Source organism: Aethalodelphis obliquidens, unplaced genomic scaffold (assembly GCF_003676395.1).
Source record: "Aethalodelphis obliquidens isolate GAN/ISIS:26980383/991018 unplaced genomic scaffold, ASM367639v1 scaffold59, whole genome shotgun sequence".
NCBI classification, from domain to species: domain Eukaryota; kingdom Metazoa; phylum Chordata; class Mammalia; order Artiodactyla; family Delphinidae; genus Aethalodelphis; species Aethalodelphis obliquidens.
In genome coordinates this window covers 585,767-600,497 of record NW_020838003.1, presented here as the reverse complement: position 1 = coordinate 600,497, position 14,731 = coordinate 585,767, and the positions used below count along the sequence as shown (strand labels likewise).

Here is a 14,731-nt window from a genome sequence, read left to right as displayed (position 1 = left end):
CTAAGCAGGAACAATCCAAAAATTTCTTGAAGAATCTCCCAGTTACTGTTGATAACTGCAGTTAAATGCCATCTATAACATTCTGTCCTCCTTCACTAGTCAAAACACACAACCACGCCTAAACTCTGTCCCATCTTTTCTGACCAGCTCAGAATGTTACCAGATCTCCTCCTAGACCAACCTGCTGGGACAAGAAAAGCCTCTCCAGAGACATTACGCTTCAGAGGGCACCACTCCAGTATCGCTGCGTATCCCTCCCTGTTAGCCACAAGATCTTGACACGTGTCTTTCCCCAGGCTGCGGGAGTGAAGCAGAGAGAGGCACCCACACCCAGGGAGTACTCACTGAGAGGCTTTAGGATGCTGCTACTGGACTCATCCGCGTTCTCCACGTCGGACTTGTCAGAGTAGTTCTCAGAGATTCTCTCCTTTTCCTTCTTTTCTCTGTGCCCTGCCTTTCTCTTGTGACGTCTCCTTCTCCTGTAGCTCTTTGGCACATGGACCCCGATGTAGATGGTGTGGTGGCCTGAGGAAGGTACACAAATCACCAGTCATTTCAAATCACAGTCTCCGCTGCACAGAAATTGCACAAGACCCACAGGTCAGAAAAAAATGTCTATGAATTCAACACTACCATTCCATATTTGACAAATAAACCGGAAAAATAAAATCTTCTCCCAATTTTCATTGCACTAGACTGTAAATCGACCTGTTGGTTGGCACTAGGATTCAGTGACGGTGGGCTCTAATTCTATCCAGAGAGACCTCTTTGTTTAGGAAAGTCAAAGAATACTGAACCGGAAATCAGGAATCCTTGATTCTGGTCATACCTCTGCCATCAATGAGCTATCTGACCTTGAGCCTGTCCCTTAGCTATTCCAGGCCTCAATCTCATCATTCATATAAAGAGAGGCTTAAATTGGGTAATCCCTAGAGGCCCTTCCAGTGCTAACTTTCCTGGAATCTGTGATTATACTGAACACAGTGATGAAAAAGGAGCTCTTGGAACTGTAGGGGGGGCGGGGGTAGGGGGGAGATCTAACTCAAAGGTCAAGAGGTCATTCTGCGGGGTATAAGGTTTTACACTAAAACTTTTTTTACCCAATCAGCAGAATAGAGACTTAGAACTGGGACAAACTAAGAAAAAATAAGACATACTTGGAGAGAAAATTTTAGAAATACTCAAATGTTCACACTAGGAAACAGCTAAAATGAATGTCAGCTACAGTGCCATTCTCATTTTTCTTTTTTCGTTTGCAAAAGTTTCTAAAAACTGGTTGTTGCAGTGATAAAAATAAACCCAGCCCAGTAAAGATTGCCTTGAAGAGAAGGGCATGAGGAAAAAAGATTGTGAAATGCTTTTAGTTCTCTAGATGGAAGGAGCTGCAAAACTGACAAGTGGTATTATTTTTACAAAATCTGATAAGACAGAAAAAAAAAGGGAACTCAAAGTTCTACATTTTTTTTTTAATTGGAAAACTTTTACTTTCACTTTATATACGGTCTAACTTCTGAATGCGGGAACCACCATTTCGGAAGTAATGTGAAAACTTCTTTTTTTTTTTGAATTGCAAATAGGAATTGCAAAAAAGATGAGATAATCTACGGATTTCCTTTCCCATTCTGGCATTATTCCTTGATGACCACTTTACAGTGCTGCAGACAATATCACACACCCACATGCAATACACATACATGCAAATGTCTGATGTAAATGCTGTGAATTCCTTTCCAGGGTAACTCATCAGGCATATCTAAAAACACCATAATCCACAGGGTTGTTCCCTTAAACTGGAAGGATTAAAACAATTATATCAAGAAAGAGGTTCCAACCAAGGAATGCGGAACCCTAGGTTAATGGGTAAGCATTCAAAAGAAACTATCTCATACTTGGAATGAAGTTGGAGGCATCTACATAAAACATGAAGCACCAGCCCCCAGCACACACACAGATATGCACACAAACACACAGACACACACGCCAACTCAACTACTAAAAAGCACAGTGAAATTCTCCTCACAGAATGTGTGCCAATGAGAAATTTATCATGTCTAACCATTTACAAGCAAATTGTTCTCATGGGAAAGCTATATTATACTAGGAAGTAGGAAATGTCTCAGAAACAATGTGAATTAAGAAACAGTGTCAATTGTTTCCTGCCCTCCAGTTACTGAGGGAGTCCTGCAGCTTTATCTCAAGTCACACAATATATGTAAGCAAAGCCAACCAATTTCTTCAGTAAATCAAACTCTGAAAGCTTGATTGCCTTCGTTCAAGAAATAGGAAAACATCATGAAAAAAACTAAGAGGTTGAAAAAAATTTTTTAACCTGTCACATTAAACATTTTCTTATTTTGTTATACAGCAGAAACTAACACACCATTGTAAAGAATTATACTCCAAAAAGATGTTCAAAAACATATTTTCTTATTAAAAAATGGTAACCAAGCGAAAAAAAAAAATGTAGTGGCTAAGCTACATGAGTCAAATTGATGTTACACAGAAAGATTTTTTTAATGTATTTACACAAATCTGCATAGTATATTTGATAAATCATTTAAAAGACAGTTTACATGGGCTGATAAGATTTTAAGGTAAGATTTCTGGCTATAAAGTGTTGTTGTCAACCCAACAAAAGAGTTGGGACGATTCAGAAGATGAGTTTTCAAAGCCCAGGAGAGAAACGTACCTTACCTTCAGAAACCTAACCGGAGTCGTCATCACCATAAAAATGGTGCCCTGTATACGCATCATGATCACAGGCCTCCTCCCTGCCTTAGGAATAAGATTCAGCTTACCCCATCTCCTCCTGCCCCTCCCTCAGATGCTCCCCCAACCCCGCCGACTTTCCCACAGGTGGGGAAGTTTCAGACACGATGCTGCACCATGAAGCCCAGGTACCAACAGTGAATATGGTTCCTTTTAAGACAGCCCGGGGCTTCCCTGGTGGCGCAGTGGTTGAGAGTCCACCTGCCGATGCAGTGGACACGGGTTCGTGCCCCAGTCCGGGAAGATCCCACATACTGTGGAGCGGCTGGGCCCGTGAGCCATGGCCGCTGGGCCTGCACGTCCGGAGCCCATGCTCCGCAACGGGAGAGGCCACAACAGTGAGAGGCCAGCGTACCGCAAAAAAAAAAAAAAAAAAGACAGCCCCTATTTCAGACATTTTTATCAGCTTTATTAAGGTATAATTCTTCACATACCATAAAATTCACTCATTTTAAGGATTCATATTCAATGACTTTTAGTATATTTACAGTGTTGGGCAAGCATCACCATAATCCAATTTCAGAACCTGTCAACCAATCCAAAAAGATCCCTCATGCTCATCTGCAGTCACTCTCTGTTCCCTCTTCCCACTCCTATCCCTTACTAACACTCTTAGGCTTTTTTTTTTTTTTTTTTCCGTTTGCGATACGCGGGCCTCTCACTGTCGTGGCCTCTCCCGTTGCGGAGCACAGGCTGCGGACGCGCAGGCTCAGCGGCCATGGCTCACGGGCCCAGCCGCTCCGCGGCATGTGGGATCTTCCCGGACCGGGGCATGAACCTGTGTCCCCTGCATCGGCAGGCGGACTCTCAACCACTGCGCCACCAGGGAAGCCCTCTTAGGCGTTTTTTTATACTCTCAGTGATGGCCTCTGGGAAGCTACAATTCTCTGGTAACCACACGGCTATGAATTTTGGGGGGGATCCTTACAGCACAGTAAAATAGAATACGCCTTGGGTGAGGAAGCTCTCGCCTTCCAAGAGCTGCCAAACGAAACCAGGGCACTGAGCTGAGCAATTCAGAATGCAAAGCATTTTCCTTTTCCTCTCGTACATTACTGGTAACTACATTTTCCTTTTCTGTCTTTGTTCAGATAAAGGAAAAGGAACAGGGTCCTGAGGTTAAACAAGCCTTTAGGACCTCAGAGACAGTGTTTGTGTTTCATCAATTACTTCTCAACCTCTTTTCATTTCAGCTTCTTTGCCCACCAGAAGAGAGGAAGGCAGCCTCACTTTGGTGACTGTGGGAAAGGCATGCTTTCTCAAAATGATGACCAAATCGTTCATAAGCTGTATGTGCTAAGTACCAAAAATAAAATAAGCTGGAATGAAAGCATTCTTACCACCTCCACAAAATACCTGTCTTTAGAGTCAATAGAAGCAGCATTACTGATTTAAAAAAAAAATGCTATTGTTGATAAGAATATCATAGGTGATCTCAATATTTATTTTCATTAAAATATCTTTACCTGTCTCAGAGATAGGCCATGAAGATTGATGGCTATTTTTAAAATTACAACTCCCCAAATGACACCAAGCGGTGGAAGGTGTAGTATTATTTTACATGTAAAATGCAAAGGAGAAACTTGATAGACAAGATTTCTAATTCAGCAAGAGTCTACAAAACAGTAAGATGCTCAGAGAATCAGGGACGATTACCTGCTTAATTTATGAGTGAATTTTAGGCGCAAAAGAAAAAAAATTCTCTGGTAGAAGTGTCAGTAAAAACTGCTTCCAAAGATAATGTAAAAAGAAGAAGGAGCAAAAAAAAAAAAAAATTAATAGGTAGAATTCAAAAGGAAATGGTGATTGTTTTAAATGTTATTAAAATAAAGGTTACGTTCTTGCTACTCAAAATTTTGTAAAGTAAAACTACTGGAATCTACATTGGACAGTGTTCACTTAGGTGTGAGTCAAAGGGCATTCAGTCCTTGATTTGGCAGTGGCCTCAGTAACATGTGTTCAAATAAATACCCCGCATGCCTTCCTCTGACAGATGGTGCAAGTTCCCAACAAACTCTAAATGTCTTGGGAATATCTCACAATCCATCCACAGCCAGTACTACTGGGAAGAAAACATGGCTTTCCTGGTTATCTCTGACCATCAGAAATCATCACTAGGTGATCCCTGTTTCTTCCATCCTCACGTGCTCCACCTCAGGTGAAAGCAGAAGTCCTGCCATGTTATCATGTCCACTTCTCCCAATTCCTAAAATATTTCTAAACTAACAGCACTGAGAGCTGCTATCATGATTTCAGGCCACCAGAGAACTTTTACAGCTAGTAACTCTGTAGCCATTCATGTTAAAGAGGCTTTCGCATATACCCACTTCCCTACCAATGATGATTTAGGACTTTGTAGAATTAAACCCATCAAATGAGCCAAACTAAAATTTTTGCAGTGGACTGAGTGGTTAACAACATATGCCTCTCTATGCAGGATAGATCATTAGCTTCTTTAGGAAACATGGTGCTGTGTTTATACATACAGATGATAGCAGCCATTTATGGAATTCTTACAAATATGCCAGGTTCTGGCTAGGTCTCCTACTTCTATTACCTCATGCAATCCTCACAACTGCACGAATTAAATACTGTCATTATCCCCATTGTACAGGCAAAGAAATCAAGGTTCAGGGAAGTCAAGGATATTGTCACCAGCTAACCCATAAAATCCCACAGGAGAAATCTCTCTCAGGTCTCAACATCAAGAAGAGTGAGTGCTTCATTACTGCTTTGGTGGTGCTTTGTTTGTTTTTAGGGTGGTTTTTTTTTTGTAATGTACACTATATTTACACTACCTTATAATTGACTGTGTTTCCTTCCTCATGCTGAAATAGAAGAGACAAATCTCGGGCCAACCGGTAGTAGGTAGACAGAGTTTCGCGACGTGAATTTTAAACATGAACCTTGCTATTCCAACTTTTTACCCGTTATTTTCCCTTCACATTAAACCTTTTTGGAATAAAGCAGTATGTAAATATTTTTTAAGACCTGAGATGTCAGTACTGGGGGTAGAAGCTGTGGATGGCTGGGGGTGGCTGTGAGGGAAGGTAGATTTCTAGGCAGAGATTCTACTTGTCCTCCGGTGATCCTTTAGCTACAGTTAAATCTATAGGCCTAAATCTCTGCCCAGAAATCTACCTTCCCTCACAGCCACCCCCAGCCTCCTACAGAACTTCTCTAATACTGAGGGATGTTCCCAATTTGATTTTTATCCACATTGTTGCTCTTTCTATAATCAATGGAATTTCTGTTCTCTCCAGTTCGAAGCAAAGATTCCATGACACTTGGCACTTTACATCATTCTTTCAGAACTAATCAGCAATATTCCCCAAATATAAATTAAATTCTGCCTTCTTTGGCTTATCTAAAGAACAAAATTGAGTTATTTGTAGTGAGGTGGATGGACCTAGAGTCTGTCATACAGAGTGAAGTAAAAGAGAAAAACAAATACCGTATGCTAACACATATATATGGAATCTAAAAAAAAAAAAAAGGAAATAAAGACGCAGACCTACTAGAGAACAGACTTGAGGACACGGGGAGGGGGAAGGGTAAGCTGGGACAAAGTGAGAGAGTGGCATGGACATATATACACTACCAAACGTAAAATAGATAGCTAGTGGGAAGCAGCCGCATAGCACAGGGAGATCAGCTCGGTGCTTTGTGACAACCTAGAGGGGTGGGATAGGGAGGGTGGGAGGGAGGGAGACGCAAGAGGGAAGAGATATGAGGATATGTGTATACGTATAGCTGATTCACTTTGTTATAAAGCAGAAACTAACACACCACTGTAAAGCAATTATACTCCAATAAAGATGTTAAAAAAAAAAAGAGAAGAAGAAAAAATAATGATAATTTAAAAAATAAAGTAACCTGGTCTTATGCCAAGCCACCTAAAACACGTTGTAGCTATTGCCGAGGGGGATATAGGGGAGGGAGGCAAATTTAAGAGATATGTATTATTTCTTTTCAATTATGAAAAGAACACTGTTGGAGGAGGAGGCAAAGACCCTGGATGAGTGATAGATTATTAAAAAGATGTTGTGAAGACTTTACTTCTTGGACCAAAACGAATCATGAAGGTTTTTTAGAAGTACATGCATAAGAAACCTTAAACAGAATCACAGTATCAAGTCCAGATGCCACAGACGTTGTGTGTTTGGCACTTTATATAATAAGAAATAGATCAGTATGTCTAATCCTAAATACTTTAATAAATAAATTGCTAGTGTATTACTCACAAACCCATAAGAGTGTCCATAACCAGTTCTATTAAGAAATAATCATAGCAACGCTGCTAATTTACTTGAGCATAAATACCAGTTCATGAAAAGAAAACTCATTTTGAAAGGCATGATGTAATTTTGCAGTTAACAGAGGGTAAGTCAGCCCTTGGTTAGATGTTTGCACGAGGGTCCACACTTCAAACTGACACCACTACTCAGGACAACAGATGATTTTTATTTCTGTATTTTGGATAGGGGCAACTTTTCACATAGAAAAAAATATAATAATGCATGTGTTTATTAATAGGTAATTGCATGCTACATAAGTAATCTATTTATAGACCATTTTGAATGCTGCTTAGTAATCTATTTTATTATTAATGCTACCGATTACACTTAGGAGCAGGCATGCAAGTAAATAAATAGTAAAAGTGATGAAAAACAGGGAAATACTTTTCTTCCCACTGAACTGCATGGGAATTTTGTTCACTGAAAGCCTCCCAGAAATCCTTAAGGCAACTTGGGGTTCCCCCAAGCAAGACTGATAAGAAATCTTAGCTTGTTACCTGGTGTTTACTGAGCACAGTACTTTTAATATTTAATATTTGATGTTGATAATCACGATGATGATAACAGTCTCTAGGCAAGAACAAACAGCACAAGGAAAAGGTCTCAAACAGGAGATGAGCTTACGGTGACTTAGCTAAATTCTCGTCCTAAAGGACAAGCTAAAACTCAGGAAACTTCTGCACCTTCCTTATAAGTGCTCATTTTTAGCAAAACAGTCCTAATCACAGTGTTTAGGTAAAGGTGAGGACCCTATGACCACACACTGAAGTTAAGTTTCCATTACAGCTTCCATTATTAATAGCTGATAACAGAAGCTAAACTAACCAGCACTGTGTGAAGTCTGAATTAGTATTTTTTTAAAGAAATGCAACCTTATTATACTCAGTGGTCATTCATTATTTGAAGATATCTAGGCCAGAACAACCACTTGAAGGCAGTACAGGAACCTACCTTGATGAATAAACAGGACTAAAAATCACCTTATATCATTTATAAACTGCAGCTCCTGAAGTGCTCCACAATCAATAAAAAGCTGCTTCTCCAAAGTAATTTTAACTTTGCTCTAGCAAAACCTCTTTTATATTCATATCTGTAGATATAAAATACCTATATTTATACCTATGGCTATACATTTATATTGAGATTTATATATATATTATATTATGTTCTATTATATATATATATAAAATCTCTATGTATAGAGATAGAGAGTCAGGCATTTTTAAGGACAATCCGAATCCAATAGTGTCAATAAAGTGTCTTTTCCAATGTGTCTGGTGCACAAAGGTAAGTGTTGTTCTTATATCTCCCTCCTATTTCCAAAGGGGAAGAAACAAAGTACTATTTCTCCTCCTTCCCACTCCCCTTGAGCCCGGATAATAACTTGTGAACACTCTCTGTTCTCCAGCTATGGCACTCCGGAACACTCACTCTGCGCAGGACAAAACAGCCACCTTTAGATCAAGTCTAACTCGTCCCTCAGCTGTTTTTTAGTCATTATGCAGAGCTTAACTGTGCAGCAGAGGCAATACCTTCCATAACCTCAATCTTCCCTCACCCGGCCCAGGAACAAATGCCGTGCCATGTCCACCCTGCTCTGGGAGGGTCTCCCCCAGAGCTTTCATGCCGTGAGTGCCGACCCCCAGGGCTCAGGTCTGTTGTCCTTTTACTTGACAGCACAGAGAAGAGTGGAGCCAAAAGGCCTGGGAAGGCCAGAGCCAGTCAGGGCAGGGCTAAGAGCCAAGAGGAGCCACCCAATAGGAAGAGGTGAAACCTTGACTCATCCTGACATCCCAGAACCCCGAAAGAGCTGGAGCATTTTAATGTGCAGTACACATGCAGTCAGACAAAATCCACCTGTGAGCCAAACACAGAGAACTGACAGTTTCCATTATCTCTCTTGTGGTCACCATTTGCACAACTGAATGGCAAGTGGGACTGGAAGAGAGAAAACAATGGCTAATCCAATGGTCATTGATAACCGGATTTGCAATTGCAGCCAGAGAGGCAGCTTAGACAGACACATAAATGCGCACATTCACACTCTCATTCTAACCACATTGTTCATCTCCGACTCTATTCTGGCTTCCCTTTTAGCACTGGCCTAAGCCCTGGCTGCGCAATAGGAAGAGTGGTCTTTAGTCGCTATAGACAGATAATCCACCATATAGTCAATGCACTCACGGCTAATCAGGTATCACTAATATTAGTTCACATAATTCCTTCCTCTCACATACCTGTATATAGGTAAATGAGATGTGGATAATGCCATGGGGCTAAAACAATGACCAAGAACTAGGGAAAGTGCTTCGAGAGACTTAAACGAGCCTAGTTAAGCCCAATCCCAGAATCTTCATGACTATGGTTTTCCACATGCACCCAGAAAAGAGGACAACATTCACTGACACCGCAGCTCATAATCATACTTTTAGAGTTGAAATGACCCTAAAGATCACCTGATTAAACCTCTTCATGTACCAATGAACCAACTAAAGCAAAATAATTAATGACATAGAGGCCGGGACTCTTGGTGCTCCTGGTTATATAAGGTTTCCTTTCCTACTTTCCTACTACTATGGTACCAGTCCCTGACACTACCCCCCATTTTCCATTGTCTGCAAAATACAGTCAAGGAGGGAAAAGGTAATCGATTAGGCCTTTCAAGTTAGCAACTACCTAGAAGACAAAAAGGGCTCAGGAATTCTTGAAAATGTTTCTGTCTTATAACCAGAGAATGACAAGTTTAAATCCACAACCCTTAGTAACCATAAACGGCCCCAGAACATGAAGACGTTCTGGCTCTGACATCTGTCCTCCCACGAGCATCTGCGGTCATGCAAACAATGAGGCCAGCCAGGCTTCCGTCTTCTTTCTCTCTCACCTTTTCATAAGCTCTCCCAACACCTTTTATTCTTCTCCAGTTAGTTCTTTCTACCCCCTATTCTTCCAGGCGCTTCTTTAAGCTCTCATCCATCTCCTTTTCTAAATTCCTTTCCTGCTCCAGAGGAACCAGACTTCAAGCACACTTTTTTGGAATGAGCACTGCCCTGGGAAAGTCTAGAAGCTTGCCTTCCTTGTACTAGTCCTTCCCAATTACTATCAGCGTTACTGCAAGCAAATCACTTTACCTTCTCCAAGGCTCATCTCTCCATGTGTAAGGTGAGAACGTTGAGCTACATTTTCTCTAAAATCCTTTCTAGCTCTAAAAATTCTATAAGAATTCTAAGTATTCTAATTGGTTAAGTGTAATGGAGCACATAGGGGAAAGGCCAAAAGTTTTCTACTATTTCTCCAGGTCCCTTCGCCACTTCTTTTTTTTTTTTTTTTTTTTTTTTGCGGTACGTGGGTCTCTCACTGTTGTGGCCTCTCCCGTTGCGGAGCACAGGCTCCGGACGCGCAGGCTCAGCGGCCATGGCTCACGGGCCCAACCGCTCCGCGGCATGTTGGATCTTCCCGGACTGGGGCACAAACCCGTGTCCCCTGCATTGGCAGGCGGACTCTCAACCACTGCGCCACCAGGGAAGCCCCCTTCGCCACTTCTTACGAGGATAGCTTTCTCTTTGGGCACTCTTCAGTCTACTCCGATTTGACTCCTTACTAACCATGCCACCCACATTGCTAACAAAAGCCACCAAGCACTTTTTTCTGCCAAAGCCACTGGTTACTTTTCGCTCCTCATCTACTTGACTCCAGGCAGCACTCAGCACTGTCGGGTCACTGGCTCCTTGCTGAAAATGCTCTTCTCTTGGCCTCAGACACACACTTTTCTTGGTTACCCTCCAGCTTCTATGATTGCTCCTTCTCAGTCTCCAAAGGTTGGCAGAGCAGAGCCCAGCCCAGTCCTCTTCTCATTCTATTCTCTCCCCTTGGTAATGTCATCCATTCCTATGGCTTGAAATGCTAGCTATCTCCCTGGGATTCCAAAACTTACATCTCCATCCCTGCCCTTTCTTTTTAGCTCCAGTTGTGTAGCCAAGTGCCTACTTTAGAGTTCTACTTGGATGTCTCACAGGGACCTCAGACTCAAAAAGCTGATTGCCTACCATCCTCCACTACTATTCCTCCATCGTACAAATGGCACATAAGTCTCCCAAATTGCTCACAGCACAAATCCAGAAGCAATTACCCCCACCCACCCATCTGTCCATCAGCAAGTCCTGGCAATTCAACCCATCTTTTTGTCCCTCCACTCTAACCCAAAATCATCTCTCAGCTGAATCTTAGCAACAGTGTCTCCACTTTTATCTTTGCCCTGTTGGGAAGCTCTCTCCACCCATGAGCCAAAGAGATATTTTTTAAAATGCAAATTTTGTCTTGTCACTTCCCTGCTTACAACCCTCTGCAGTGGCTCCCCAGTGCACCCTCAGTAAAATCCTAAATCCTTAGCATAGTATAAAAGGCCATGAATTATCTGGGTTTCATCCACTTCAGGCCACTCTCTCCCTATTCATGTAGTCTAGCCACATGGGCTTTATTTTCACTTCTCTAACAGGTCTACCTCTTTCTCACCACTGGGCCTTCACACGCCCTGCCTGGGAGGCTTCCCTCATTCCTGACCTAGCTAACCCTCTTCACCCTTTAGGTCTCAACTTAATGTCACTCTATGGGAGATACATACCTTGGTTTCCCATGTAACCTCACCCACCTACATGATACACTCTCTAAATTATCACATCAAACAACCTTGTGTCCTTAATTAATGACTGGTTTATTTGACCGCACATTAATTATGTCCCTAATTGGAATATATTATCACTTTCAACGATACATATGAGCCTGAAAAAGCAACATATTAAAGCTTATATATCTGCAACTGTTGGTTACCATTTTGATAAGCTTAAAGAAAAAGTTAATAAAAGCACTGTCCATCAGAGTTAACAAGAAGAGTTAACATAGATATTAACCAACTAATTTGTTAATCACCAGTTATCAGTACTAGCTTTAGTCTGAAAGCATTCTGCAGTCACAGCAAGCACTGGTGAGAAAGGGTTAAGCACAAAGATAAATCACCTGCAAGGAATATAACCAAGGAAGATAACATCTTAAATTTACAGGGTTCATTCTGGGGATTTCAAATTAGTTTCCTTATATCCCTAGCAAGACTAGGAGATAAAGAAGCACCAATGCTGTTTCTTTGTATGAAAAACTGAGATTCAGAAATTAAGTAATTCGTCAATGGCTTACTGCAAATATCAAAGTATTTTTCTGGTGTTATCCAAGAATCCTTAGAGCATCTCTAGCAGGTGGATAAGAAGATAGGTTATTAACTGCACTCTGTACAAAGGAAATATAACCGCACAAACATGATTGGCCTCATGTTACCCAGTAAGGCGGGGCAGAGCCAAGAACAGAAATAGGTCCTGAGCCTCCTGGTTCCCCACCATGTTCTTTAACCCACAGCAGACTGAATAAAAGTATCTCAACCCAGATACCGACTGAATTTGCCAAATACCTATATCCACTGGATTTGACTGTGAGCTTTCATTTAACATCCAAGACATTGTCTTTATTTTTCAACAGGGATAGAATCGTGTTGAAAATTTAATAATCAACTGGAGAGTAGGGTGGTGATTTAACTAATCCATAAATGTGAGATTCTGGCCCTCTAAAGCTGATATGTTGGCCAATTTTACTAAAATTCAAACATTCGTTTTTATTTCCAGAAGTTTTGGCCTTGTAAAAGTTATTGAGTATCCCACCATGAAAAAAGTTGGTAAAAATCACGTCCGGAGAGGTTTAAGTAAAGTCTGTTCTCCTTTCAAAGTCCATACAGTATCAAGAAAGGTGAACATGTTGGATATCGCACTTAGGATAGCTGCCTGGTAATTCTAACGCTATAGAAAGGTAAAAACAATTAACCAGATTTAAAAGCTTTTGCAGCTATTCAGGGAAGGGAGTTATTTAAGTCGCCTCTACTGCTGATTTAATGGATGTCACTCACCACCCTCCCTCCCTTCACCTTCATCCCACCTGGCAATCAGCAGCTTCAGAGGTACAATATTTGGAACCTCCTGTGAACTCCTGCCATGGCAGGCTCTCACCTCAGTCCCCTAAATGCTATCAGCCAAAAAAGTAAAACAAAACAAAACAAAACCAGATCCCAGCCGTATGCTCACCGGAGCAATGCGAGAGCCTCAACTGAGCTTTATTCAGTTTCATTCCATTCTTACTCTACTCTCCCTCATCAGTCTCAATTTTCAATTCCCCCAGTGACTCTGAATCTTGTAATGATAAAAATGGAGAAATACTTAGCTCAGGTTTGAATACTTGGTATTACTTCTATACTATTGAATAATCTCATTGAAATGGCACCTAAATTACATTAACAGCCAGTAGTGGACAGAATTACCCTAGTCTATGCTGCAGAGCAAGGAAGGGAAAAAAAGAAAAAATATATATATATATTTATACATATTACATATATAATAGACCCTTGAATCCTCCTCATTGGTAGGAAAATATCATACACTTTAATCTGTTTTCCAGAAAAAGTAACTTTGCAGGTTTTATTAGACAGTGGGCATGCGTTTGTAATTTACCCTGTATGCAATCATGGTTAGTGTGTCTCTTGAAAAACGAGACAGTTTCACAAACTAGGGGTAATGTCTGTCGGAGCAGACTAACCATGGAAATCAGATCTCACGCCCAGAGCTTAAAGGGAATCAGAATGAATCCAAAGAGAAATAAATAGCAGGCCTCAGGAAACTTCTCTTGACCTTTCTAGCTTTCCTTTTCCAATACAAGAAGCAGTAGGTAAGCGTGGTTATTAGGAAGGCAAGGGATAGATGCCTTGCTAAGATGAATTAAGCAAATAACAAACATCATTTCGGTCAGTTCGAATTTTTTGGAATGATAATCATCATGGAAAATTATTGGTGAGGGGAATTCCCTGGTGGTCCAGTGGTTAGGACTCTGTGCTTTCACTGTTGTGGGCCCAGGTTCAATCCCTGGTCAGGGAACTAATATCCCACAAGCCACAATGCGCCAAAAAAAATTATTGGTGAGACTGTATCAATCAGAAAGCAAAAGGACAGACAGTGGTATAGTATAAAGCACTCCTATGCCTAATGCCAGGTACAGCAGCAACATTATTTCTGGTAATTATTTAAACAGTTCTACGGTGAATGACATGTTCTATTATTCTCATTTTACAGAACTGAGAAATTCAAAATCCAAACTCTAAGTTTCGTCTTTCATTTATGCAATGCTTCAGCAATACAGCAAGTTTTAAACTTTTATTTCCAAACCGATGCTTAGCCACTCTGCTTTAATAACACATGAATAACACAAATGACAGAGACTCCCAAAAATAAATATGAAATAATATGTCTCAAAAATATGAGCAGAGGGGCTTCCCTGGTGGCGCAGTGGTTGAGGGTCCGCCTGCCGATGCAGGGGACACGGGTTCGTGCCCCGGTCCGGGAAGATCCCACATGCCGCGGAGCGGCTGGGCCCGTGAGCCATGGCCGCTGAGCCTGCGCGTCCGGAGCCCGTGCTCCGCAACGGGAGAGGCCACAGCAGTGAGAGGCCCGCGTACCGCAAAAAAAAAATATGAGCAGATACAAAGCTTTGAAAAAGAAACTCAACTATAGACAAAATATGCTCCAAGTGTATTATTTCTGAATCCTTGTAAAACACAACTCAAGTACCAAGTTCAATTTTGT

The 14,731-nt window shown here is 41.3% G+C and overlaps 1 protein-coding gene across 3 annotated transcripts in view; it reads right to left on the bottom strand.

Moving 5' to 3' along the window:
* Positions 1 to 14,731, bottom strand: part of SLC4A4 (solute carrier family 4 member 4) — a 353,735-nt gene that overhangs the window by 281,054 nt on the left and 57,950 nt on the right. For all 3 annotated transcript variants that reach the window (XM_027087718.1, XM_027087719.1, XM_027087720.1), the window contains one exon: positions 346 to 525. In XM_027087718.1, the coding sequence (XP_026943519.1) occupies positions 346 to 525 (180 nt within the window). The remainder of the gene's footprint in view (positions 1 to 345; positions 526 to 14,731) is intronic.